At 42.7% G+C, this 27,916-nt stretch overlaps 1 protein-coding gene across 4 annotated transcripts; it reads left to right on the top strand.

Moving 5' to 3' along the window:
* The first annotated feature begins 169 nt into the window (after positions 1-169).
* STARD3NL (STARD3 N-terminal like) lies at positions 170-27,916 on the top strand. Of its 4 annotated transcripts, none has more exons than XM_083578299.1 (9): positions 255-488; positions 8,114-8,410; positions 11,987-12,064; positions 13,068-13,145; positions 14,576-14,629; positions 14,734-14,851; positions 15,742-15,840; positions 26,319-26,394; positions 27,443-27,916. In XM_083578299.1, the coding sequence occupies exons 2-8, from the start codon at positions 8,186-8,188 to the stop codon at positions 26,369-26,371; spliced, it is 705 nt and encodes a 234-aa protein (XP_083434425.1). In that variant the 5' UTR covers positions 255-488; positions 8,114-8,185; the 3' UTR covers positions 26,372-26,394; positions 27,443-27,916. The 4 variants fall into 4 exon arrangements, with proteins under 4 accessions (XP_083434428.1, XP_083434425.1, XP_083434427.1 ...); XM_083578300.1 differs by lacking the exon at positions 255-488 and adding an exon at positions 6,299-6,319; XM_083578302.1 differs by lacking the exon at positions 14,576-14,629 and having other exon boundaries at positions 170-274.

Here is a 27,916-nt window from a genome sequence, read left to right as displayed (position 1 = left end):
GGAGGGCATGCTGGGAGCCTGTCAACATTCGGAGCCCTCAGGCGGCCCCGCCCTGAGGCTGCGTTTTTCCGAAGACAGGCGCCGCCTGCGTCACACAGGCCCTTGTAGGCCCCGCCCACCCCCGGCTGCTGCCAGCCAACCAACCAACCGGCTCCCACCCATCCGCCGAGAGCGACCGTTGGCCGCCCCTGCTCCGCCAAGGCCCCGCCCCCTGGTTGGCAGGGCGGAACAGAGGCGCGAGCCCCGCCCACTTCCCTCGGCTGCTCGGGCTGAGGTAAATTCGGCGCTGCGCGCGCACCTGCCCCTCTCCGCCTCAGAATCCAGGCCCGCTTTGCCGTTGCTAAGGGAGGGGGCCGCTCGTCGCCTCGCCGCTGCCCGCCCTCTGGAGCGGCCGGGGCGGGGCGGGAGGACCCGTCCGAGGCGGGGCTTCCTCCGCCAGCCTGACCCTCCCTCCCCACCACGGCCCGGAGCGAGAGCGGCGCGTCCCGGTAAGGAGCCCTCAGCCCCGCGTCCTGCGCAACGCCGGAGTCCCCTCACCGGCGATGAGGCCCGTTCGCCCCGCCCGGCCTTCGCGGTCGCTTTAGTGTCCTTTCCTCAACCCCCCCCACCCGCGTCACCGAAGTTAAATTTCACGGGTCACGTCCCTTCTCCCTCTTTCGGTTTCCCTTCCTCTTTCCTGTCGCCAGTGGACCCACCGACCCCGCCCCATGTTTAACCTCTCCCGGTGTCGCTCGGCCTCTTGCCTCCCGCCGCCCCCCCCCTTCCCACCACAGCCCTTCCCCCCTCGTCTCCCCGCGTGGGAAGGGGCTTGGATGGACCGATGGGCTTGACTTGCACTCCGCTGTAGATGAGCTTGTGCCCGAAGCAGATAACAGGAACCCTTCGAAATGCAGAGCGCTGGAAATGCAAGCACACAAAATACAGAATGTGTCGTTAAATTCCCAGCATCCCACTGCTTTAAGAATCTGGGTTTTGTGAGTTGTCGCAATTAATAGGGTTGAGGGAATAATAGCGGAATTGCCTCTGTCTTGAATTCAGCCAGCAAACACTGCGGAAATTAGTCATTTGTAACTGGGCTGAGAGATGTTTTGCTTGAAGAGAATGATGGTTTTTAACTGCCTATTTTAAAACTTTGTATCATCCAAATCTTGATGATTTTGGATCTTTTCTAAGGGCTGTTTGACACATTGAATGGAGTGTAGAAACCACCAATCTAATGCAGATCACTGATGGGGATTCCTGTATGAAACATGAGTTTGATGTGCTCATACTTTGTGTTTTTGGATTACAGTGATACCTCGGGTTAAGAACTTAATTTGTTCTGGAGGTCTGTTCTTAACCTGAAACTGTTCTTAACCTTTAGCTAATGGGGCCTCCCGCTGCTGCCGTGCGATTTCTGTTCTCATCCTGAATAATAATAATAATAATAATTTATTATTTATACCCCACCCATCTGGCTGGGCTCCCCCAGCCACTCTGGGCGGCTTCCAAAAAAATATTAAAATACTGTAATACATCAAACATTAAAAGCTTCCCTAAACAGGGCTGAAACAAAGTTCTTAACCCGAGGTACTATTTCTGGGTTAGTGGAGTCTGTAACCAGACGCGTCTGTAACCTGAGGTACCACTGTACATCTTAAAATATAACTGCATGAAGTCTTACAAATGAGGTTGCACTTCACGCTTTACAGAGCAATCCTGATCCCCAGCTAGGAAGGTGTGTGGTGAAGTAGGAGATTGACCTGATGCATCACTTGCACCAACCATGGCAGAAAGTGGGGACTGGATTTATTTTACATTGTGCTATGTAAAGTTCTGAGATATCTGCATTGGCTCCCAGTACATTTCCGAGCACAATTCAAAGTGTTGGTGCTGACCTTTAAAGCCCTAAACGGCCTCGGTCCTGTGTACCTGAAGGAGCGTCTCCACCCCCATTGTTCAGCCTGGACATTGAGATCCAGCACCGAGGGCCTTCTGGCAGTTCCCTCATTGCGAGAAGTGAGGTTAGAGGGAACCAGACAGAGGGCCTTCCCGGTAGTGGCACCCACTCTGTGGAACACCCTTCAGATGTGAAGGAAATAAGCAGCTATCCTATCTTTAAAAGACATCTGAAGGCAGCCCTGTTCAGGGAAGTTTGTAACATTTAACACTGTACTGTTTTTAACACTTGATTGGGAGCTGCCCAGACTGGCTGGGGAAACTCAGCCAGATGGGCGGGGTATAAATAAATTATTATTATTATTATGCTAGCTCCAGGCTGCTGCAGTTGAGGGCCCCCAAGGATCCAATGCCACTGGTGCCCCCCACCAAAATACCACATTTTGAGGCTTTCCTCAGGCTACCATCAGTGGGGAAACCACTGGTAGTAGCTTCCTGCACACTGGGGGCCTCTGCAGTGGTGTCCCTTACCCCCCTGCTAGGGCAGAGGACAGCAGAAATTGACAGAGGAGTTATTATGATGTCACCTCCATCATAATAACCCCCACCAATAGCAAGAATTAGGGTTTAGAACTGTGCTGTCAGTTTGCCTAATTTGATATATTTTGATCCCCGGAGGAGTAAGGATAAGAGTTGCTTTGAAGTAGTGTCAAAAGTAAAATTGCACAGTAAATTATTCTGTTGCTTAAGGGCATGAAAGATGTATTAGACAATGTTTTTATCTTTCAAGGCACTCCCAACCCTAATAGTCCATGACTCATCTGTCCTCAGTAGTGTATGTAAAGATGTATATCTGCTTAGTGAAATAAGTAGGTCAATGAATCTGAAAAATTTCCACATATTTATAAATAGATAAGATCATGTCTAAAGTATGGTGTTCTGAGGTTGCAGTCTGTCTGTCAGACTTGTATTTGAGAGATGGATAGAGAAGCGCAATTACTTCATGGTGATGGACTGTTACTTCTTTGAATGGAAGAATTGTTGCAGTAGGGTGTGATACTTATGCAATATGGTGATGTGGCAGCAGGTGTTTTCTGAGACTAGTTAAATTGGGAGGAGACCAATACCTAGCTAAAGTTGGGAGGAGAGTGGAGCAGAATCTGATGCTGAAAAAGTACAGGCTTTTAACATTCTTCATTGTAAAACTATGTACCAAATTACATATGACTCAATTTTATAGCACAGCCTCAGTAGCCTGGTCTGCATGTAATGTTAACCCATCTGAAGAAGTGTGCATGCACACGAAAGCTCATACCAAGAACTAACTTAGTTGGTCTTTAAGGTGCTACTGGAAGGAATTTTTTTTTTTTGTTTTGACTATGGCAGACCAACACGGCTACCTATCTGTAACCATATTTAATGGTTAACTATAGTTTAACATGAGTTAGCACTATCCACTGAAAGTCCCCACTTTGCTCCTTCCCTTTTATGTACTGAGAGCAGCAAACTGAAGTTCTTGGTTTGTCATTTTTGTGCAAACCTGGACTTGTGACTTACTTCCCCTGCCCCCGGCAAACAAATGATGTGGGTAAGCCAAGGACAAACATTTTCTACTGTTTGTAGTTTGTCTAAACAGACACTCTAAATAGATGACTCTTGATGGCCCTGTGGAAGTGAGCCAGTTATAATGCTAGACTGTTCTTCCCAAGAGGTTGTTCTTTAGACTGCTGAAGAAGAACACTTGCCAAACATTTTGTACTGATCGCAGAACATTTAATAGTTGCAGAACAGAGTGCAGGGTCATAAATGTTGACCTCAGAACATGACACCATACTTTTCGCTCCATAGGACGCACCTGACCATAAGACACGCCTAGTTTTTAGAGGGGGAATGCAGGGGGAAAAAATTCTTTAAAGGGAGCACTGAGCAGAGCCTGTCTGCATCCCAGATTCTGCTCAGCGCTCCCTTTCATGAGCCGCGTGGAGCATGTGTGCGGCGCTTGCAGGCTTTTCCCCGAGGAGGGAGAAGGGCAGCTTGTCACTGACGGGCTGCCCTTCTCCCTTCTTGGGGAAAAGCCCCCAAGACCTGCACACACACTCCGCGCGGCTCTTTAAAGGGAGCATGGCTCTTGGGGGCATTTCCGGGAGGTGGGGGAAGGGACTGAGGGGCTATCCCAGAAGCCAGAACAGCAAGAGGGAGCGCTGCGCAGCGATCCCTCTTGCTGTTCTGGCTTCTGGGATAGCTGTTCAGCCTGCATTCACTCCATAAGACGCACACACAGTTACCCTTACTTTTTAGGAGGGAAAAAGTGTGTCTTATAGAGCGAAAAATACCGTAAGTTTTATATGGGAGACTTCAAGAGAAAATTGTTTTTCAAAAACCCTGTTGTGTGTGTGTATTAACGTGCTGCTCTTTTATTGGGTTGAATGTGGTGTTTTATAGATAGTATATTATCTTACTCAACTTGTAAACCTTTTTGATTATCACAAATAGATTTTTAATTTTCTTTAAAACGGAAGGAGGAAATAGGACATTTTATTATGAGTACTACAATGGTACCTTGGTTCCTGAATGGCTTCTTTGTCGAACAAATTGGCTCCTGAACGCCGCAAACCCAGAAGTAAATATTCTGGTTTGCGAACATTTTTCAAAAGCCAAACTTCTGACGTGGCTTTTGAGTGCAAGAAGCTCCTGCAGCCAATCGGAAGCTATCCCTTGGTTTTCGAACAGTTTCGGGAGTCGAACGGACTCATGGAATGGATTAAGTTTGAGAGCCAAGGTACCACTGTAGTTGGAAAGCTGTCATTTATGCCAAAGCAGGTTTTGAAAAGGCATTTGAAGGAAGAGAGGTGGTGCCATGTAGGTATTCAGCTACTGAATTCCAGTTTAAGGGCTGAATAGAGAATTGGCAGAAGGTGGTAGAAAAAGTATCTTGATAGGTTACAGCGACAATCCTATGCACATTTTCCTGAGGGTAAGTGTCAGGATTTACTTTGAATTCGAGTAAACATGCAAATCACTCCACCTTTGTCATACTTGGTAGAAACTAAGATAGGCCACTAATTTCCATTATATATGTGGAAAACAGACTGAGATAAATGGCATGCCCAGTAAGATTATGAGTGAGTTTGGATATTAATGTTAGTGACATAAAGAAGGCTTAAAATAAATAATTCATGTCATCAAGCAAAATATAGGCACAACATTTCAGTATGTTAGAAGATTCCTAAATACTTGAAGTTCTTTTCTTTACATTTGGGATTAGTGATGAGTTGACAGTGCAAATGTACTCTCTGCTTATAATGTAAACAGCATACTTTATTACGCATTTTACTTGATGATGCTGTAAGCATTCTTGATAATAGAGATTAGTTGTATCTTCCATCTTTTCCAATGTATACCAATTTGGAGAGGAGTATATCTTTAATAATGGTATGTATTTTTGTTGTTTTTACTTACATAATGAGATCTGCAGCTAAATAGTTGCCTGTTTAGTAAAAATGTTTGTGTATAAAAATGTTTCTGATTCCACATCCTGACCTATAGTTTACTTCTCTCTCCATTTACTTCCCACCAGCATTGGATTCATTCTCTTTAATTCATTAACACTCTAGCCTATTACCACCCCTCTCTGGCTTCACTCTGTTTTATTTTTAAATTGCAGAAAACCCTTAGATAGCTAGAGAATAAGGCACCTTTCTAGTCTGGTATATAGTAAAATCTATCTAGTGACTTGACAGTAACTACTGGTATGGTTTTCTTCCTTCTCTATGCATCCATTTTCATAACAAGCAATAAGAAATTAAAATACTGTCACCTTATTTAGGTATTATGCTTAGGTATCAAGCTTTGGGCAATTAATTTTCCAGTGCTTTATTTTTGTGTGGAAAGTTTTCTATTTCCTAGTTATTTAATAACAATGAATGGATGGCAACTGCAAATATAATAATAGCCAAGGTTGGTATTCAATGGTTTTAGCTCTGTTTATAAATACAGGGGAAATAAACATGCTAAATTAGATCACTCTCTAGTGCATCTGAAAATTTCCCAATGCTAACTGAATTTTTAGACTATAAATTAGTGAGAAAACCCACATGGCTGCATTTTTTCCAAACTGTTAATATGTAACTTGGCAAACGTAGTGGCATGTGGAAAGTAGTGTTTCTTCTGTAGTCTTTTTGTTAGTGGTGTTTGAGTCTCTTTGAATAAGAAGGAAATAATTAATTTTTGGTGCCCTCAGGTCTGTTTATATATGATGGTTGCATTAATACAATAAACATGAATTAATATTGAACTTCAAGAATGAATTAATCTCCACTCATTTTCAAATGTGAAAATACATAATGAACTGGAAAATGCTATTCTCATATCTCACCTATCTGCAAGTGAGACACCAGGAAAGGTATGCAGCTGAGTATGAAGACACATCCCAGTAGCTATGGTACGTCATGAATCTAGGCAATGAGGCTTAGCTACCCACTTGGTAACTCTGCTGTCCTTTAATACTTATCACCTGCACTATATTGGTATGTCCAGATGAATGAGGAAGTTAGTGCAAAATATTGAATCGTCCTTCCTTGAATATGAAATTGTATACCTGAGGCCCAAGCATTACCTGCCTTTCTCCATGCACAGCATTTCAAAATACTCTAGTACTGGCTTGCCAAAACATGCTATTGTTTTCCTCTTGTTTTGGCTTCATTGCTGTTTCTTCCACCTTTATTCTTATCCATCAGGATGCCGAGATTCCACATTGCAGGCAGCAAAATCTAGCACAAAGTTCCAACCAGTTTGCACTAAAATGACACAAAGTTGTACGTTCCGCCTATTGTGATCTATTGTGGCTGCTCCACCAAGTGCTTTCAGGTTGCTGTAGTTTCTGGTTCTGCAGGCCTGGCAAGGTCCAGATTAACAGAAGGTTCTATCTTCAACTGGAAAATACATTTAAAAAATAGACTTCCAGTATTGTACAGGCTGGATATGAGAAACAATGTCATTGAGCAGTTATGTCAGAGGTGCAGTTATTTTTTCTGTTCTTACACTATGTATGAAAAATTAAACATTGTTTCCCTGAAGTTGTAATGATCACACTGGGGAGAAAAGCATAAAAATAATATTTTGTTCCATAAATGTAGGAACACAAGAATACCAAGTTGTCCTGTAACAAAATGTTGCAGTGCACTCCCAGCTCCTAACAGGAGTGCTGTTTATTTCAGCTGCCAACCCTGAACCTGGGAGTGTTTTGTTTTTGTTTTTTTCAAAAAATCTTTTGGTGCACAGTTTTCTGTTACTAGTGCATACTTACAGGATACTGTGAACTGGTATAGGGACTAAAAAAATATTCTTTCCCTTCTTTGTTGCTTTTCAAATAGTTTTTTGATCCACCTCTTATCTGCAATAAAACGGTGCACTACAGTCATACCTCATGTTGTGTCCGCTTCAGGTTACGTCTTTTCAAGTTGCGCCCTGTGGCAACCCAGAAGTACTGGAACAGTTACTTTTGGGTTTCGCCAATCGCGCAGAAGTGCTAAATTGCGCCGCACGCGCAGATGCAGCACTTCTGAATGTGAACGCTTCGAGTTGCAGGCATGCCTCCGGGACGGATTACGTCTGCAACTCGAGGTTCCACTGTACATTGGACTGTTGTCAGTCCCTCTTTCACAGTCACGTTTCCCCAGCCTGCACTATGAGTGTAATATTAATGGTATTGAAGTGGCATTTTAAAAACATTTTAAAACTCAATAATTATTTTGGGAGATTAAATAAAACTTGAGTTAGAAATGGTTGCTACCTTTTGGTGTGTGTGAGGGGGACCGTGAACACAGTGATGTACAACCACAGCTACACTAGAATCCTTGATTTCTCTAGGCAGTGATAATTCTATCCTGGAGGAGGCAAAACTGCTCAGTTTGGATCAAGAAGCTACTTCTCCGGATAATAAATTACTTTAGCATTTTCTTCTGTGCTCTCCAGTGTTCTGTAGGTTGTAGAAGTTCATGGTGCCATTTTTCCAGCATTAATTTATTTTTCCTAATCTGCAGTCTTACAGGCTTGTTCATATTTAAGTTGTCCCCCGAGAATGCAGAACTTCCTCCCCACCTTATATTTGCCTGGCAACATGTCACTCATTTGAGCTCACTTTTATTAAGTCGTGATGTGTTTACATGATCAAGTAGGGCTTCTTTATTAATAATGGTCATGTTGACATGACTAATTGTGGAATTTTCTTTTCTAGAGAAATCTCGTATATGGATAAGCCTGATAGTGATGTTGAAACTGGAAAAAAGCTGCTGTAACCAAAGACAGGATGAGTCGGCTGTTAGACGATCAAGAAAATGCCCATGGCAGCAGTCTGAGCTCTCATCCTTCTTTACGGGATGTTCATTCCATCAACCCAGCACAGCTAATGGCAAGAATTGAGTCTTATGAAAGCAGAGAGAAAAAAGGCATATCTGATGTCCGAAGGACTTTCTGTTTGTTTGTCACCTTTGACCTCTTGTTTATAACCTTGCTGTGGATAATAGAGTTAAATGTGAGTGTCTTTCAAACTGTACTTCTGACAAAAGGTTGGATCCAGAATAGTGAGCTTCTCTAGTCTTTGCTAAATTAGTATCTTGAAACTGAATTTTATTTATGAGTTGTAACAAACAAAATGAACCAGTTCAGCAGTGTAAGATTGCACTGAATTTTTCAACCATTTCTGGAAGGTATTTCACTCTCAGTTCAGATGAGTAAGAATGTCCAGAATAATAAATAAGAACATTTTGCATTCGACTATGAAATATAATTGAAACAGTAATGTTAAGATGCAGATTACATCATGGCTTACCGGTGTTGTGCCCAGTGCTTTTTTCCTAAAAAAATGTTTAGGGGTACTCTCATTTTCGTACCCATATTGAAATACTGCCCCTCAATGAGGCCAAACTTAGATTCACAAAATGTTTAGTGGTATGCATACCCAGCATGCCCCTCCCCAACAAAAAAGCACTGGTTGCGCCCAAAGAGGTCTTCTCTGGCAACCACAGGATCCCTCCCCTGAAATTATGCTTGAACAAAGTATTCTATTCTACCCAATTGAAGGGCTTCCTTCATGTGTACTATGGGGTATAAAGCTGGGGATTTGTGTGGTGACTGGGACTGATGGGAATTGTAGTCCCAAACAGCTGGGGGTTACAGGTTGGGGAAGGCTTGTCTAAACTGTAGAAGAAACATTTTCCAGCAGCCTTTAATGTTGACAGATGGCTTGGATCCAACAAATTGTGAGCAGAAAACAGCTTTTGCACCCTGCCCCTGAAAAGTGAGGCTGGAAGGTTGGAGGGACTTATGGGAAAAGAGTGAACAGATTAGATACGGAGGAGGAGGTTGGCATGAATTGCAGCTACAGATCACCTGTGTAAGCAGAGATGGCTTCAGTTTGTGCTAGGTTCCGTTTGGGTACAACCTGCATTACTACCTTCTGTATAAGTGCTCAAGTAGGCTGGTACTGCAATCCACCATGTTCCTACATATCAGAGTTTTCATCAAGGAGCCACCATGATGCCAGAATTTTATGAATTTCTGTTTTGTAAACTCTCTTGGATTATAGATTCAGGTAGGTAGCTGTGTTAGTCTGACGCAGTCGAAATAAATAAAAAAATTAAAAAATTGTCCAGTAGCACCTTAGAGACCAACTAAGTTTGTTCTGGGTACAGTCATACCTCGGGTTAAATGTGCTTCAGGTTGAGCGTTTTCAAGTTACGCTCCGTGGTGACCTGGAAGTAACGGAGCGCGTTACTTCTGGGTTTCGCCGATGCGCAGACGCTCAATTTGACGCCATGCGCATGCATGGAAGTGGCGAATTGCGACCCGCAGATGTGGGTGGCATTCGCTTCAGGATGCGAATGGGGCTCCAGAATGAATCCCATTCGCATCCAGAGGTACCACTGTATAAGCTTTCGTGTGCATCTGAAGAAGTGTGCATGCACACGAAAGCTTATACCCAGAACAAACTTAATTGGTCTCTAAGGTGCTACTGGACAATTTTTTAATTTTGACATCTATCACTGGTTTGTTGTCAGTTGTTCCAACTCCATAGTCAACTGTTTCGTATAAGTCCATACTTCAGTGATGTGCCTCTTTTCAATCTGAAGAATTAACTGAGAATTAGTCACCAGCAAAACAAAAACGGGACAATTTTTAAAATATTTTTTTATTTATTTCTCTTGGTTTAGTTGGCTATGAATCTGCAGCCTTTATAACCAATGCTGCTTTGTAAGATCCAAGTAATGTAAATGTTGGGTATGCAGTAGGCCAACTGCTCATACAAAGGCATGGTGTGTTTGTGAATAATTGAAAATTTGGCTTCATAACCAGCCTTCTCATTTCATAAAAATATGCAAGGAGTATTGTAAAAGGCTCTTTATTTATTGGATGAGAAAGAGGTGTGGAAGAAGTTTGATTTTGTCTGTGAACAACACTAGGGTTTTTTAATATGAAAACTTTCATCCAGTTATCTTGTTATAACTGTACATGTATTAAAGCAAATATACTAAGGGAGCATTGAATCTTTCTACATAGTTTGTATAATCTGTCTGTATCCAGCAGCAATTAAGACAATTCATACTTTATTATTCAATCTAAACAGGGGCCAATCTGTGGGTTTGGGGCACTCTGAAGTAGGAATGCATTGCAGGGTGGGGAGTTCAGTTTTCCCCTCTGTGCTGTTTTCCTGATTAAAAATGCTCTCCTTTCTCCTTCTTTGGGCGCACATACATTTTCTCTAATGGAGCAAAAAGCAGGGGAAATGTTAAAAGAATGAATGACATCTGGTACCCTCACCTTCCAGTCTCATAAATTCTGATGATAGAACTCCAGCATCTCATCTAACATTTGGTTCTGGATTAAAACAGTTTAGGAAAGTATTCATAGTGAATATAAAGTTCCAGGAATGCTTTTCCCAGCTAGTAATCTTACTTAGCATTTCTGTAGTGTTTTCGAGTACATCTTATACATTCTCTGTCATCTTAATAACAACCAAACTGACAGTGCTATGGTGTTATCATTGTTTGGTAGAAGTGGCTGAGGCTGAGAAAGTGGCTCACCTAAAGCCACCTCCTGAGTTGTTGGCTGAGGGGAAATTGGAATGTGGACTTCTGCTTGCATGGTTAGCACTGTATTACACTGGCTCAGAGGACGATATATCTTGGTGGGCTGCTTCAGCATGTATAATTCCATTGTAATTCCCCCCCCCCTTTTTTTTTACAAATTGGAAAATGGTATTGCTTCGTTTAAGCTTTACTTTTTACCTAATTCATAAATTATTAAAGACAAAACACTTTTCTGCTAAAATTGGAATAAATTTGACAGATACAAAGTTAAAAATCCTTAGGTCCATTTCCTGTTAATGACTTCTAATTGCATGTTCCAGTGGTAGTTGGCAAGTGATCTTTATTTTACATTATGATAAGTTTCTGTTCACAGTAGTTGATTTTTGGTGGAAATCTTGAACTGCTTTGTTAATGCATCTGGTTACACAACAAGTCTGTGTTCACTTGCATGGCTCTAAATTGCCATAATTAAGAGAATGGTGGTGGAAGTGGTGATCTTTGTGTATACATGGCAGGCCTTTCCTTCTTTCTGATAAGCAAAGCACTAATGTTTGTGACCCTTGCATATGAGATTCAGCCTTGGATCTCTAGTATGATTGAAGTTAAAATGCCAGGGTGGGCGTATTCTGGGGGTGATTTGTGCTGCTCATACAGTAGTCTGCTTGATCAAAAAGGGTAATGGAACCGTGAACTTGTATTCACATTTGCAGCTCTTATTCCATGGAAGTAAAAATCTTGTTGCAGTTTTTCTTTGCATGGAAATGGAGCTGTGACTCATGTGTTTGTGGCTCCCATCTTACATTGCTCCTGTGAGTAGACTGCTTGCACGAGTCTCTTTGGTTTTATTAACTCAGTTCTGCTATATTGTTAGGACCCAAGTGATTTATTGTATGTATGTTTGGATTTGCTTTGTACCATGTGGTTTTGGTTTTTGAAAAGGAGAACCACAGAACTCTGCTGAAGTGCTTTCAAAAACTGAAAATTAATTATGTTAATAGCTTGATCAATTCTGTTTTCTGTAGGTAAATGGAGGCATTGAGAAAACATTAGAAAAAGAAGTCCTCCAGTATGACTACCATTCTTCATACTTTGATATCTTTGTAAGTATTTGCTTCTTGTATCTTAATTCTGTTTTACAGTAGTACCTCGGGTTACATACGCTTCAGGTTACATACGCTTCAGGTTACAGACTCCGCTAACCCAGAAATAGTACCTCGGGTTAAGAACTTTGCTTCAGGATGAGAACAGAAATCGTGCTCCGGTGGTGCGGCGGCAGCGGGAGGCCCCATTAGCTAAAGTGCTTCAGGTTAAGAACAGTTTCTGGTTAAGAACAGACCTCCGGAACGAATTAAGTTCTTAACCTGAGGTACCACTGTATTAGTAATTATAATGTAAAGTAGTCTTGTGAAACTTGCCTGAATTGGATACCTAAAATTGTTTCTAAGAGTGGACAGGATATTTGTCAATTACACTCTCAGAATTTTCTTATTCTTAATGAAGTTTCTATCTGCTTGAGGAAGAGACACTGCTCAGCAGTATTGCTCAAATGCAGTTCCAGTGACTTCATGAAAACGAAAGGAGAACTGTAAAATTAGTGCGTCACACAGAAAATGTTTGTTGTCGTCTAGATTGTGAAGAAATCACTTACAATAGTACCTCTGGTTAAGTACTTAATTCATTTCGGAGGTCTGTTCTTAACCTGAAACTGTTCTTAACCTGAAGCACCACTTTAGCTAATGGGGCCTCCTGTTGTTGCTGCTGCGCCGCCGGAACACAATTTCTGTTCTCATCCTGAAGCAAAGTTCTTAACCCGGGGTACTATTTCTGGGTTAGTGGAGTCTGTAACCTGAAGCGTATGTAACCCAAGGTACCACTGTATATAATTTTAGTTTCTGATTATTATTATTTTGTTCCTTTAAAAAAATACAGATAGGTAGCCGTGTTGGTCTGCAGTGTATCTGAAGAAGTGTGCATGCACACGAAAGCTCATACCAAGAACTAACTTAGTTGGTCTTTAAGGTGCTACAGGAAGGAAAAAAAAATTTTTGCTTTAAAAATAAATGACCTTAATGCCTTTTTCTCTCCCTCCTCCTTCCTCTATAGCTCCTGGCAGTCTTTCGGTTTATGATTTTGATACTTGCATATGCATTGTGTAGACTTCAACACTGGTGGGCAATAGCTGTAAGTAGTAGACTTCAAATTAAGTTTAAAAGTTGGAAGATTTTGAAAAATGGTATTTAAATGATACGGTGTGTGAGATGTAGCTCTAGTGTTCTACCTGCATTTGCACTAGCTAACAAAAATATTTCCTCTTGCATAACTCTTAAAGGTAAAGGGACCCCTGACCATTAGGTCCAGTCGTGGCCGACTCTGGGGTTGCGGCGCTCATCTCGCTTTATTGGCTGAGGGAGCCGGCGTACAGCTTCCAGGTCATGTGGCCAGCATGACTAAGCCGCTTCTGGTGAACCAGAGCAGCGCACGGAAACGCCGTTTACCTTCCCGCTGGAGCGGTACCTATCTATCTACTTGCACTTTGACGTGCTTTCGAACTGCTAGGTTGGCAGGAGCAGGGACTGAGCAACGGGAGCTCACCCCGTCACAAGGATTCAAACCACCGACCTTCTGATCGGCAGGTCCTAGGCTCTGTGGTTTAACCCACAGTGCCACCCATGTCCCTTTGCATAACTCTTACAATGTGCAAATTCATGTCAGTGGAGAAGGGACTTAGTTAGCCATGAATACCAGTTATGTGCAAGATAGGCATCAACTTTGCCCAACTCTTTGTGTTAAAGATTTGTTTTCTGAGGAATTTGAAGAGAAATTGTATGCTTGTGTTGTTTGGATTGGTTGGATTTACGTTCACAAGGTGGGAATGCATATAGTATATTGCAGATTACACATGCTTTCAAATGGTGACCAAAGTTCTGTGGGTGTCCTGTGGATGCAAATTCCTCTGTGGGAAAATGAGAAGTATAGAAAGTATTTTTTAATCTTTGGCCAGTACCATTTACAACACAATCCAAACACAAGATCTGCCAGAATGAGCAAGTTTAGAGCAGGAAGCTCTTGTGCTGAGCTGGGACTCAGTTGGGGCTATGCTTACTTAAATTCCCACATCCCAACTCAGCTGGGGCTCAGCTGTTAGAACTTAAGCTGGAGGAAGCTGCAAAAACGTGACACTGGGGGCGCAATGAGGAGAGACTTTTCTAAAACCTTCAGCTCAGTCATTTGACATAGCAACCTGGTGGAACTTAACACTGGCAAAAATGATGTTGTAATTCAAACTATTTTAAAGGCCTGCTTCTCTTCTGCCAGGCTTAGGCTGGCTCAGCTGGCAGTAGTCCTGCCCCTGAATGGAGCTTGTAGTAGGGGTAATTTAAACCGTCTGAATTTAAGTCAGAGTAAATTCTACCAGCTTCCTATACTTAGTAGGATTGGTCTGACCATTTATTAAACACCCTGTGGCCATAACATTAGCAAACAGTGAGATTGCTAAGTATTGCTTAGAGCTTAATGAGGACAATTGTAGTTATGTGGTTAACTGTTATGGTGTCGTGCTATGGATTGCAAAAGTAATTAGTTGCTTTCATAACTCTTAATATTTCTTTCAGTTTACAACAGCAGTAACCAGTGCCTTTTTATTAGCAAAAGTAATTCTATCCAAGGTATGGATTATAACAGTGAATTCTAATTTATATCATGTAACTGTTTTGTTGTGAGATGTTTTGACATAACTTGTTCTCTCTCCTCTTCATGTATCCCCTTTAAGCTATTAACTCAAGGGGCTTTTGGCTATGTATTGCCCATCATATCTTTCATTCTTGCCTGGATTGAAACCTGGTTCCTAGACTTCAAAGTTTTACCACAAGAAGCAGAAGAAGGAAACAGTAAGTTTCTTTGCAGTGCAGTTATCAGTTGCCCCAGGAAGCGTATTTACTGTATAAACAGAAGGAGCTTCAAGTACACAATATTGTTACATAGGGCTTGAGGGAGAGTGATGCTGTGGTATCCACAGAATAAAATTGTTATAATGACTTTCCCTGAAATACATTCATACAAGAAGGACATTTAAAGATTACTGCTGTTACTGCTCTTTTTAAGGGCTGTGCACTGAATTCAGGTGAGACCCAAATCCCAAACCAAATTGGACTGAATCCAAACGGGTTCAGGCCTTGGATGAGTTGGGTTGAGATAGCCACATATCACTGTGAGTCAGATTAGATGACTTAGGGATCCAGCGATGTCAGTGTATCAGGCATGAAGAAAAGACAAGGCATGGCATTTTCCATGAAAAGGCTGAGATCTACCTGACCTCCAATTGTGTCTTCCCAGGAGAAGGTAGGAGCCTGATGCCACCTGACTCTCCTTCCTGCCATACACCCTACTCTGAAGGGATTGGTGCCTCCACTTAACGGCTTTTGTGCGGCAGCAACAATCTTGTGCAGTGCAAGGTGTTCCTTTGCAGGGTGGCTTCCCTGCAGATAAATAACTTGCAAAGCAGCACCTCACAGGATTGAAGCATCCTTTGGAATCAGAAGCTACTTGCAAAGGGCCACCCTGTAGAATTGATCCCCCATTAAAATAACCAAAGCCCCAATTAAACATTAGCCATGCCCCCAAACTAATTCGGGACCCGTATCTCAGAGTGGGTTGGCCTGATCCCCGCCCCCACTGGAGCCACGGAGAAATTGGGGGACTGTGCACAGCCCTAGATTTTAAAAGCTGGACACTTCCTTTGAAAGATACTGTAGTCATGGATGCTTTCATTTCCTTTTAGGACTACTGTTGGTGCAGGATGCCTCTGAACGAGCTGCTCTTATTCACTCGGGACTCCCCTCTGATGGGCAGTTCTATTCCCCACCTGAATCTGAAGCAGGTACTGAGGTTTTTCATCAGATCAAGATAATGCATGGCACTTTGGGGATTGATTTTGTTCAGATTTCAATTGTCTCATTCTTTTTGACTACAGTAGTACCTTGGTTTACGAACTTAATCTGTTCCAGAAGTCCGTTCTTAAACCAAACGTTCTTAAACCAGGGCGTGATTTCTTATAGCAGCAGGGTACTCAATTTACAAATAGAACACACTCAGCAGGAAGCGAAACATGTTCTTATTCCAAGGCAAAGTTCACAAACCAAAACACCTACTTCTGGGTTTGCAGCGTTCTTAATCCAAGTTGTTCATAAACTAAGCTGTTCTTAAACCAAGGTTCCACTGTATAAATATTAAATATTGTAGTCAAAAAAGCTTGAAGGCCTGCGGTCAGAATAAGTTAATTTAAAAGTTGGCACCTGCATTTATTTATGATATTTGTACAGTATCCTGCATTTCAACCAGCCATTACAATACTAGTTCAGTAAAATAGCCAAAAATCCACAACCATAATAAAATACTGATCTAGAGTCAGTAATGATTAAAGCAAAATCTATAAGGTCTAGAAAAATTATCTGACATCTACTGGGATCAAGTGCTAATACTGGATTCAATTACTTTTGCACAAAATGCATAGTTAAACTGTCTATTTGCAGGCACAGAATGTAATGATGGATTTAAAAGGGAATTAAAGACAGATTTACTGAGGGAAAGTGTGGCTCCAAGTAGAGATGTAAAATTTCCGGAAATTTTGAAGCCATGAGAAAAAAATGTGTGTGCCCCCCCCCATTTTTTCCCAGAAAAAAAAATGGAATTTTTTTTTGGGGGGGAAGCATGGAAGACGAAGAGCAGACTCCATTTCAGGATCTCTCCCTCATTACAGTCGATCAGGTATATGAAGACAAGCAGCAAAGTCAGCCCTCAGGGAATGTGCAGGCGACCTTGGAACGGACAGCTCACGGAAGAACCCCGACCAGACCTAAGAGGAGGCGTGTAGTGGTGATAGGGGATTCCCTACTGAGGGGAACAGAAACAGTTATCTGTGGGCCTGACAAGATGTCTCGGGAAGTGTGCTGTCTCCCCGGGGCTAAGATCCAAGATGTAACTGAACGACTGCAAGGAATCATAAAACCCACTGACAAATACCCCTTCCTCTTGGTTCATGTGGGAACCAATGACACTGCAAGCAATAGCCTCCAGAAGATCAAAAGAGATTACGAGGCTCTGGGCAGGAAATTGAAGCAATTAAATGCACAAATTGTCATCTCATCTGTCCTCCCAGTTGAACGACGTGGCCCAGGGAGACAGGGAAAAATAGTGGAAGTGAACAACTGGCTTCGCAAATGGTGTAAACAGGAACAGTTTGGATTCTTAGATCACGGAATGCAGTTTCTTGAAGATGGACTTCTGGCAAGCGATGGGCTGCACCTCACAACGGTTGGGAGGAATGTTTTTGCCAAAAATCTCAGAAACCTCATCAGGAGGGCTTTAAACTGACTAATGTGGGGGAGGGAGACAGTGCTCCTGAAGGTAGGAGTCTATCAATTGATGAAGATGATCATCCAAATGTCATAGACCGAATGGAGCAAACAGCACGCAGACCTAGTGGTGGGAGGAAAAAATCCTTAAATAAGAGACACGGGGGAATGATTAATGGACTTCAATGTCTGTACACTAATGCGCAAAGCATGGGAAATAAACAAGATGAGCTTGAGCTCTTGGTGCAGCAAACTAAATATGACATAATAGGAATCACTGAAACCTGGTGGGATAAGTCCCACGATTGGAATGTAATAATGGAGGGATACAATCTATTTCAGAGAAACAGACCAGACAAGAAAGGAGGAGGAGTGGCGTTATATGTCAGGGATGTGTATACCTGTGAAGAGATCCAAGATTTAGAACCTCAAAGCCAAAGTGAGTGCATTTGGGTCAAAATTAAGGGAGAGAAAAATAACAGTGACCTCATTGTGGGAGTTTACTATAGATCCCCAAGCCAAACGGAGGACATAGATGATGCCTTCCTGGAACAGATGGCCAAGCATGCAAAAGGAAGGGAGATAGTAGTAATGGGGGACTTCAATTACCCGGATATTTGTTGGATGTCAAACTCAGCCAAGAGCATAAGGTCAAACAGATTCCTCACTGGCCTTGCAGACAACTTCATTGTCCAGAAAGTGGGAGAAGCAACAAGAGGAACAGCCATTTTAGATCTGGTCCTAACCAATGTTGATGACCTGCTTAGTGGGGTAGAAGTGGAAGGATCATTAGGCACGAGTGATCATGCTCTTCTGAAGTTTACTATACAGCGGAAAGGAGCAGCCAAGCATACTAGGACTCAATTTCTTGACTTTAAGAAAGCCGACTTCATAAAACTTAGGGAAGTGCTGGGTGAGATCCCATGGACAGTAATACTAAAAGGAAAGGGAGTTCATGATGGCTGGGAGTTTGTTAAGAGGGAGATAGTAAAAGCACAACTTCAGGCAATACCAATGAGACGGAAACATGGAAGGTGCCTAAAGAAGCCAGGGTGGCTATCTAAAGAACTTTTAACTGAGTTAAGATTAAAAAAGGATGTGTACAAAAAATGGAAAAGGGGGGAAACCACCAAAGAGGAATTCAAACAAATAGCCAGCACGTGTAGACACAAAGTCAGAAAAGCTAAAGCACAGAATGAACTCAGGCTTGCTAGAGAGGTTAAAAGCAACAAAAAAGGCTTTTATGGGTATGTTCGTAGCAAAAGGAAGAACAAAGAAACCGTGGGGTCACTCAGAGGAGAAGATGGTGAAATGCAAACAGGGGACACAGAAAGGGCTGAACTCCTCAATGCCTTCTTTGCCTCAGTCTTCTCCGATAAAGAAAACAATGCCCGACCTGAAGAATTTGGAGCAAATGATTCAGCAGAGGAAACACAGCCCAGAATAACTAAGGAGATAGTACAAGAATACTTGGCTAGTCTAGATGTATTCAAGTCTCCAGGGCCAGATGAACTGCATCCAAGAGTATTAAAAGAACTGGCAGATGTGATCTCAGAACCACTGGCAGTCATCTTTGAGAATTCCTGGAGAACAGGCGAAGTCCCGGCAGACTGGAGGAGGGCAAATGTTGTCCCTATTTTCAAAAAGGGGAAAAGACAGGACCCAAATAATTACCGCCCAGTCAGTCTGACATCAATACCAGGGAAGATTCTGGAGCAGATCATTAAGCAAACAGTCTGTGAGCACCTAGAAAGGAATGCTGTGATCACCAATAGTCAGCATGGATTTCTGAAAAATAAGTCATGTCAGACGAACCTGATCTCGTTTTTTGACAGAATTACAAGCCTGGTAGATGAAGGGAACGCAGTGGATGTAGTCTACCTTGATTTCAGCAAGGCATTTGACAAGGTGCCCCATGATATTCTTGTAAAGAAGCTGGTAAAATGCGGTCTTGACTATGCTACCACTCAGTGGATTTGTAACTGGCTGACTGACCGAACCCAAAGGGTGCTCATCAATGGTTCCTCTTCATCCTGGAGAAGAGTGACTAGTGGGGTGCCACAGGGTTCTGTCTTGGGCCCGGTCTTATTCAACATCTTTATCAACGACTTGGATGATGGACTCAAGGGCATCCTGATCAAATTTGCAGATGACACCAAACTGGGAGGGGTGGCTAACACCCCAGAGGACAGGATCACACTTCAAAACGACCTTGACAGATTAGAGAACTGGGCCAAAACAAACAAGATGAATTTTAACAGGGAGAAATGTAAAGTATTGCACTTGGGCAAAAAAAATGAGAGGCACAAATACAAGATGGGTGACACCTGGCTTGAGAGCAGTACATGTGAAAAGGATCTAGGAGTCTTGGTTGACCACAAACTTGACATGAGCCAACAGTGTGACGCGGCAGCTAAAAAAGCCAATGCAATTCTGGGCTGCATCAATAGGAGTATAGCATCTAGATCAAGGGAAGTAATAGTGCCACTGTATTCTGCTCTGGTCAGACCTCACCTGGAGTACTGTGTCCAGTTCTGGGCACCACAGTTCAAGAAGGACACTGACAAACTGGAACGTGTCCAGAGGAGGGCAACCAAAATGGTCAAAGGCCTGGAAACGATGCCTTATGAGGAACGGCTAAGGGAGCTGGGCATGTTTAGCCTGGAGAAGAGGAGGTTAAGGGGTGATATGATAGCCATGTTCAAATATATAAAAGGATGTCACATAGAGGAGGGAGAAAAGTTGTTTTCTGCTGCTCCAGAGAAGCGGACACGGAGCAATGGATCCAAACTACAAGAAAGAAGATTCCACCTAAACATTAGGAAGAACTTCCTGACAGTAAGAGCTGTTCGACAGTGGAATTTGCTGCCAAGGAGTGTGGTGGAGTCTCCTTCTTTGGAGGTCTTTAAGCAGAGGCTTGACAACCATATGTCAGGAGTGCTCTGATGGTGTTTCCTGCTTGGCAGGGGGTTGGACTCGATGGCCCTTGTGGTCTCTTCCAACTCTATGATTCTATGATTCTATGATTCAGTGTGCAGTAGTTTTACAAATTGCGTGAAACACAGTGATATAAAAGTACTATGCTTGCATTAAAACAGGTAACCACCCTCCTTTCCCTCAAAAGCAACAAAAAAACAAGAAACCATCAACATAAATAATAATCAGATTTGCCCCTTAGCACCAACAGCAAATAAAGTTAAGATCCACCTCAATATTTAAGCTCCATAGAAGATCTACCTTTTGAGTAGTGCTTTAAAAAACCCAAACAGAAGACAAAACATATATATGCAGTTTATTCTCTCTCATTTTCTGAACTACTATCATTTTCCATTTCTTCTTCCTCTTCCTCTTTGTTATTTTTCTCATGGACTTCTAAAAAAAACAGCTTTGGGGAAAAACGGGAAAAACCTGTTTTTTGGGGGGGCTTTTCTAGGCCTTCCCATCTCTACTTGAGGACAGCTGGGGTACAGCATAAGGCAATTTTTTTGCATGCCAGGCCCAGATGGAACCAACATCCAGTTACTGAATAGTATGTTGCACTAGGGCTCCAACTCTGTTTGAAAGGAAAAGGAGTGTGTGTGTTTTTAAAATTGAATTTGTTATTAATATGTTATAAACCACATGATGGTAAGAGAGCTTTCTAAACAGTTTACAAAAATATACAACACAACATTAAAATGATTGATAAAACACAATTAAAAGCAAGTATTTAAGAGTATTCAAAAGATGATTAAAGTCAACAGTGGTTAAAAGGAAGTAAATCGCATGCAGCTTCTACGTGTTCAGATGGGCTGGCACTAACGAAAATGTTTTGAGCAGTTACCGGGAAGAGTACAGTGAAATCACCTGCCTGGTGTCAGTTGGCAGGGAGCTCCAAAGTGGGGGTGCTGGAAGGCCTGGAAAAAAACAGAAAAATTGAGGGTGGGGGGAGGTTTTTCCCGTTTCCCCCCAAAGCCATTTTTTAAGGAAAAATGGGGGGGGGGGGGAATAGTGTGTGGAATATTCAAAGTATATCTATTTTTTTCTATTTTTCTGGAAAAAATGGCTTTGGAAAAAATGGGGAAAAACCTGGTGTCCCCCCCCCCCCCCATTTTTCCGGTTTTTTTTCCAGGCCTTCCCATCTCTTTTCCTGCCCCGAAGGGCTTACAATCTTTAATTTGACACAGGGAGGGAACAGAGGAAGGTTGAGGTCTAGGCTGTATCCTGAGTCCTGCTGCGAGACATAAGCCAGGGTATGTGAGTTTAGACTTTGGGATTCTGGGACATTTCCCATCTGTAACTTCTTCCTCTCTTTTTGCAATAGGGTAATTAAGGTGATTCTGTTAGAATTTCCAAGTGAATGCCAAGCAGGGGGGGGTGGGGGGAAGAGAGAGAGAGGAATTCTGGTGGAGACGGAAGGTTGGAGGAGCCTTAGAAAGGGAGAGGAATGTTGGGCGGGGGGGGGGGGGGAGGTTGTTGAGAGTCGGTTGAGAGCAGTGGGTTCTAGAAGGGGGGCAGTTGGTGGGGGACATGAAGCTGGGCTGGGCAGCTCTTCAGGATCAGTAGGAGGATCAAGTGTGCCCATCAGTGACCATGAGAAGGAACTCTGAAGGTAGGAGCAGCTCTGAGGCCCAGAGGAGATGAGTGGCATAGAAACATTATTATTATTATTATTATTATTATTATTATTATTATTATTATTGTCACCCATCACTGGTGCACGTGGCTTGGCTCCCTGGCTTGACTTGTCCACAGATGTTGAAAGCTTGGCAGGTCCTCAGCTGTGGTCCCCAGATTATATTTTCTGTGTGAATATCTGGTTGCTCACAAGGTTGAACCATATGGCCTTTCCATGCCTCTGTTCTCACAGGGTCGTTCCATTAAAATGGCAACATTCACACTCATTGATCCTAAACACGTTCTAGATCTTTTTAAAGAGATTTTCCCAAAGTTTCAGGATCTTGCCCCTGTGTGGAATGGGTTTTAACAGGAAGGAGAGTATACATTAATTGAAATTTATCCCTCCATATAGCCACAGATGTGAGCTGAACAGAGTTTTAAAATCCCCTCTTTAGCAGCAAAACCAAAAGCTTAGGAGTTAGGCTGTGAAACCTGTTTGGAGCAAGTTCACTTCTGAAAGAATCAGGCAGCAAGCTGAGAAGTTAAAAAATACGCCTTATTTTATTATCATGCACTGATTCACAGCAACAGTAGCAGTACAAACTATGCAGGCAAAATACTGTTCTGGATTTGCAGGAGACACCCCTAAACCTGGAGATTAATAAATGGTAGAGTTTTGAGGATTTGAAGTATTGAAGGGAAGATTGGAGGTCAGTGGGAAAGTGCAGGCTCCAATTTCTTTCCAAGCCAGGGTCTCACCTGGGATAGAGAGAGGAACATGCCAAAAGGGGCTGATGGCCCATCGGAGAGCCAGGGAGAGAGGCCTTGGACTCCAGGGCTGCCCTGCTGTGGAGAACAAGCCCTTCTTGACAGGACCCTGCTGTCAGATGCAGATTCCCTCCATGCAGACGGAAAGTGGCAATAGGAGAATAAAGCATATTTCTTGGAGCTACGACCATCTCTGCTGTGCCTCCGTTCTCCCAAGGAACACGGACCCTGGGTGAGTGCCTGGACCCCCCTGGCGTTGGTTATGTAAATGTCAGTTTTGTTACAAAAGTTGGGGGCGACACCCAACTTTTGTAATAAAACCCAACTTTTGTAACAGAACTGACATTTACATAAACAATGCCAGGCACATGCGGAAGAGGCATGCCTCCATCCAACACGGGTCCAAGGAAGAGAGGGGGGAACATGAAGTGCAACATGCTCCTTTCTCTCCAGGAGAGCAGGGAAAAGGACCTCACACAGAGCCCTCGCTGCCAATTGCATTTCTAAGGTCCAAGCCCCTGCCTGTCAGCAATGTGGCTCTGTGGACTTCGCCCCTATGGATAGTGTGTACACAGCTTTGGCTTTAAGGGAAGGGCCTCTTGCGGACTTCAGCTTGCACAGGGCAGGAGCGTAGCAAGATTTATTTTGTGTTATTTCTTTGCACCATCACTGTGTGTGACCCTTGAAAAAGAGGTTCCTGCCCCGAGGGGGCTTACAGTCTTTAATTTGACACAGGGAGGGACAGAGGAAGGTTGAGGTCCAGGGTCCTGCATCCTGCTGCGAGACATAAGCCAGGGTCTCTGAGTTTAGACTTTGGGATTCTCAGACATTTCCTATCTATATCTTCTTCCTCTGCTTTTATTTTCCTTTCTGTCTCATAGCTCCTAAGACAGGTAGGCCGCAAAGGCTCCTGTGGCTCCGAGAAATGAAAGAAGGGGAGGACACCACGTGTAAAAATGGTATATTGGAAGTTGTGGTATGTTAATTCCATGGGGAATCCATTCCCCTCATGTGCCAGGAGATTGTGGCGCCAACCTGAGCGGAACAGGACTGGGGTGGAGCAGGCCCGTCTTGCTCCAGCCCCTCGTCTCCCTTCTTTTGAGCCCAGGGGTTAGGCCATCGTGTGCCCAGGCAGGAGCAGCGAGCGTCAGCAGCCAGTGGTGACATGGGCAGCAGGGCAGGAGTGGTTGTTCAAAGTGATGAAGGCTATATAGTGGTACCTTGGTTTGCATACGTCTTGGTTTGTATACGTTTTGGATTACAAACACATCAAACCTGGAAGTGCGTGTCCCGGTTTGCAACCTTTTTTTGTATTACAACCCCTTTTTTTTGGATTACGAATAAATTTTTTTTCTTGGGTTACAACCTGTTTTGGTTTACAGACGGACCTCCGGAATGGATTATGGTTGTAAACCAAGGTACCACTGTATATTTTACTTTCAGTATGAAGAGCAGCATGCCTCTGAACAAGAAAGAATCATGCCTTGCTCATGGGTTTCCTATAGCCACCTGATTTGTTGCTATGGGAAACAGGACGCTGGACTGGATAGGTTTTGGAATAACACTGTCAGTTATGTTTTCAAATCCTTTAGTATGCAGAGTGAGCAGCATTTAGCTAGTGCATCTTGGTTAGAGAGTAAATTTTACTTGTTGGGAGCTTGCGCACGCACGCACGCACACATACACGGAGAGAGATACTTGTAGGTAAGGAAATAATAAAGTTGTTTATTGTTGCATCAAACAGTTTCTGGTTCTAGTCTAACTAGTCTAGGGAAGAACAAGGCAGCCATGCTTGCTCCTTTGTTCTCTTAGAGCAGGCCTGTCCAACTGGCCGATCGTGATCTACTGGTCGATTGCAGGCTGCTCCTGATCAATCCTGGTTGATCGCATGATCTTCAGCAATCGACCAAACAAAAACAAAGCTCCCCGCAAAAAGCTCAACAACTCTGGTCAATCCAATGGGTAGATCACTGCCAGTTTATTTATAGTGGGAGTAGATTGCAGTCTCTGGGAAGTTGGACACCCCTGTCTTAGAGGATAGGGGTCCGAGAGAAAAGTGTGAGAAGGAAGTTAACAGGGTGCAAGTCTAAACAAGTTTTAAAAGGTTTTCAAAGCAGTCTGCTACCTCTGTGTTCTGCCTTATTCATATGTATGTTTGTTAAATAGGTGATATTGGCTGTATGACTGTCAGTAGTGAATGTCAGTAATACGGTGAAATTTGGATTGCTTTGAGGAATTGTGGGAAATAGAATTGGAATTAATTTTCTTTTAGCTCCATCTAGTGGAGAGCAAAGACAGTGATGAGCATTAGGATCTTGGGAGCTTCAGTTACCGCAGGGGTAGGGGACGCAGTTATGCTGAAACAAATCAAAGATCATTGTTTTGTAGCTGTCATTCTGACTTTGAAGAAACAATACTTTTTCTAAACGCTATTAGGTGTACAGAAGAACTGGAGGTGATTTTCTCTGTAAGACAATAAAATTATTGCAGATACATAACTTGATGCTTCCATAGATTTTAAGGGAATTACTTAACCACTCTCCCGCAAGAGAGATCATTGTTCCATTCTTGGGGCTGGAAGTGGATCCCTGTTATCATTCTGAACATATAGTCCGTTCAGTATTCTGCCTTGTACTGAGTTTAGCCATTGGTCCATCTATCTCATGAGTATCAGTGACTCTGCAAGGTCTCAAGCTGAGATCCTGTTACTCTTTTACTGTAGATGTCAGTATTCGGCATGTAAAAGATTTATAATACTGCTGAGCTATGTCCTTTCCTCATCCACTAGTAGAAAAATCATTCAGTATATTAGGGATATTTTTTAAAAAAAAACCATGTTTGCCCTATTCCAGAAACTAGAATGCCTTTACCATGTCCATCTTAATTTATATGTTCATAATTCCAGGAAACCCAAATACTCACATGACCTGCCTTATAAAATCTAAACTTTTGCATTTGAAAATCAGTTATGCTACTGCATGGCCAGCTTTTGATTTAGGGTGCTGCAGGTACAATATATATCAGTCCAACTCTCTTGCTTTTTTATTTCACCATATATTTCATGAGAATTCTGTCTTGGTTTCCAATGAGAGGCTGGTGCCAGGATATATTTTTGAGGCTTCATAAAGTTTGTGCCAGTGATGTTTCCAGAGAGCTGCTTGTTTATGCATTCAGATGGGTTTTTCAAAGAACCAGAGATTTGCTTTCAAACCAATCATAGCGGCGAGCACTTTCACTGTTTGGTGTAGGGATAAGGAAAGAATCCTTAACACAATACCAGGGTTTTTGCTGTAGTGGGCTTCTGCAGTATCTCACTAATAGGTTCTTTTTCTTTGTTGTGCACATTCCGTAAGGAAGGGGGAAGGAGCAGGGAGGCTGTCAGCAAAGTGGTGCGGCTCCCCCTCCCCAGAGAGTAGCCCGGGAGCGCGGGGGAATGGTACCCATAGGATTTTCTTCATTTGCCATGTATGGCTGTGAGTGCCTGCGGTCTTTTTTTTCTTTTTTTCCTCTTGAATTTTAAAGGTGAGGCTTATATTCAGGCCAATACGGTATTTCCCCATGATGATTGATATATAATGTAAAAAATTATCATTATGAGCTTCATTTTGCATTATAACTTTTTATTTGGGTTTTTAAGGATCTGATGAAGAATCTGAAGAAAAACAGGACAGTGAAAAACCTGTGGTATAGCAAATGTGACAAAAAAATTATAGGTAAGTTCTTACATTTGAAGTACTGGGTCAACAGTTTGTCCACAATTTAGCAGCTGTAACCTGCATGTTCTCATGCCCCATGCTGTATTATTTATACAATTGGCTTGAAGATTAGACTAAAGATTGCTAAACCCCAAATACTACTACAGTGGTACCTCGGGTTACATACGCTTCAGGTTACAGACGTTTCAGGTTACAGAAATAGTACCTCGGGTTAAGAAATTTGCTTCAGGATGAGAACAGAAATTGCGTGGTGGCGGCGGCGCAAGGCCCCATTAGCTAAAGTGGTGCTTCAGGTTAAGAACAGTTTCAGGTTAAGAACGGACCTCCAGAACGAATTAAGTACGTAACCAGAGGTACCACTGTACAGAACAAATTTTCACTGTAGCATTTTGTTTCTGTGCGCTTTACTTGGCATAGAATCATAGAGTTGGAAGAGACCACAAGGGCCATCGAGTCCAACCCCCTGCCAAGCCCCCTGTTGAGTAAGACAATAAATTTGTCTTATACAGTGGTGCCTCGCAAGACGAATGCCTCGCAAGACGAAAAACGCGCAAGACGAAAGGGTTTTTCGGTTTTTGCGTCGCTTCGCAAGACGATTTTCCCTATGGGCTTGCTTCGCAAGACGAAAACGTCTTGCGAGTTTGTTCGCTTTTTTCCTAAAGCCGCTTGAAGAGGCGCAGTTGCGACGGACCGTGCTTCGCAAGACGAAAAACATCGCAAGACGAAAAGACTCGCGGAACGAATTAATTTCGTCTTGCGAGGCACCACTGTATTAAAGACATAGATACAGGTTGTGAGGTTAGGTACAAGATACAGCTGGGTATTGTGTAACTACATAATTAAGCAGCAGATAAACCTGCTCTTGGCTGTACAGTTTCAGCCAGTGGTTGAATGTTCCTCTATCCAGCAAGCCCCTGTGCAGAGAAATCAGGTGTGGCTGGGAAAAGGTTAGGGTTAACCTGCTCCTTAACTCCAGTTTCTAAGTGTGGGGATGTTTCAGTTTTGCTGGCTGTCTTGCATTTGAATGTTTGGCTTTCTATTTCAGAGTGAAAACCAGAATGTGGAATTACTCAGAATTTGCTACTCTTGGAACTGTAATGATGACGACGACTATGTTTCACTTATTATTGGAACTCATAGCAGAAACATTTATTTATTTATTTATCAAGGGAAACTATCCCTGGGCTCTGTTAATACCTCACCAATTCTGTATATCATATGAGAGAATGACTGAATCATGCCTAATAGGAAAAAGTGCTTGTGTGTAATGTATCAATGATGCTTGATGATGCCCATTTTCTAATGACCAGGAAGCCACTGGAGAATGGTGTACTTGTGAATCTAACCTATAGATGTAATAGTATATGAAGTAATACTTTATGATAAAAGTCTCGTCTAATGAAGAAGTGGATTCACAAAATAGTTAATGTCGTCCATTTTACTTTTTATTTTTTAACTCTTTTTTTAAAAAAAATGGAGATAAGCGCTCCTTGTAAATTAAAGGAACACATTAATAAGA

Source organism: Podarcis filfolensis (assembly GCF_964270895.1).
Source record: "Podarcis filfolensis genome assembly, chromosome: 12".
Classification (NCBI taxonomy): domain Eukaryota; kingdom Metazoa; phylum Chordata; class Lepidosauria; order Squamata; family Lacertidae; genus Podarcis; species Podarcis filfolensis.
This window is presented reverse-complemented; position numbering and strand designations above follow the sequence as displayed.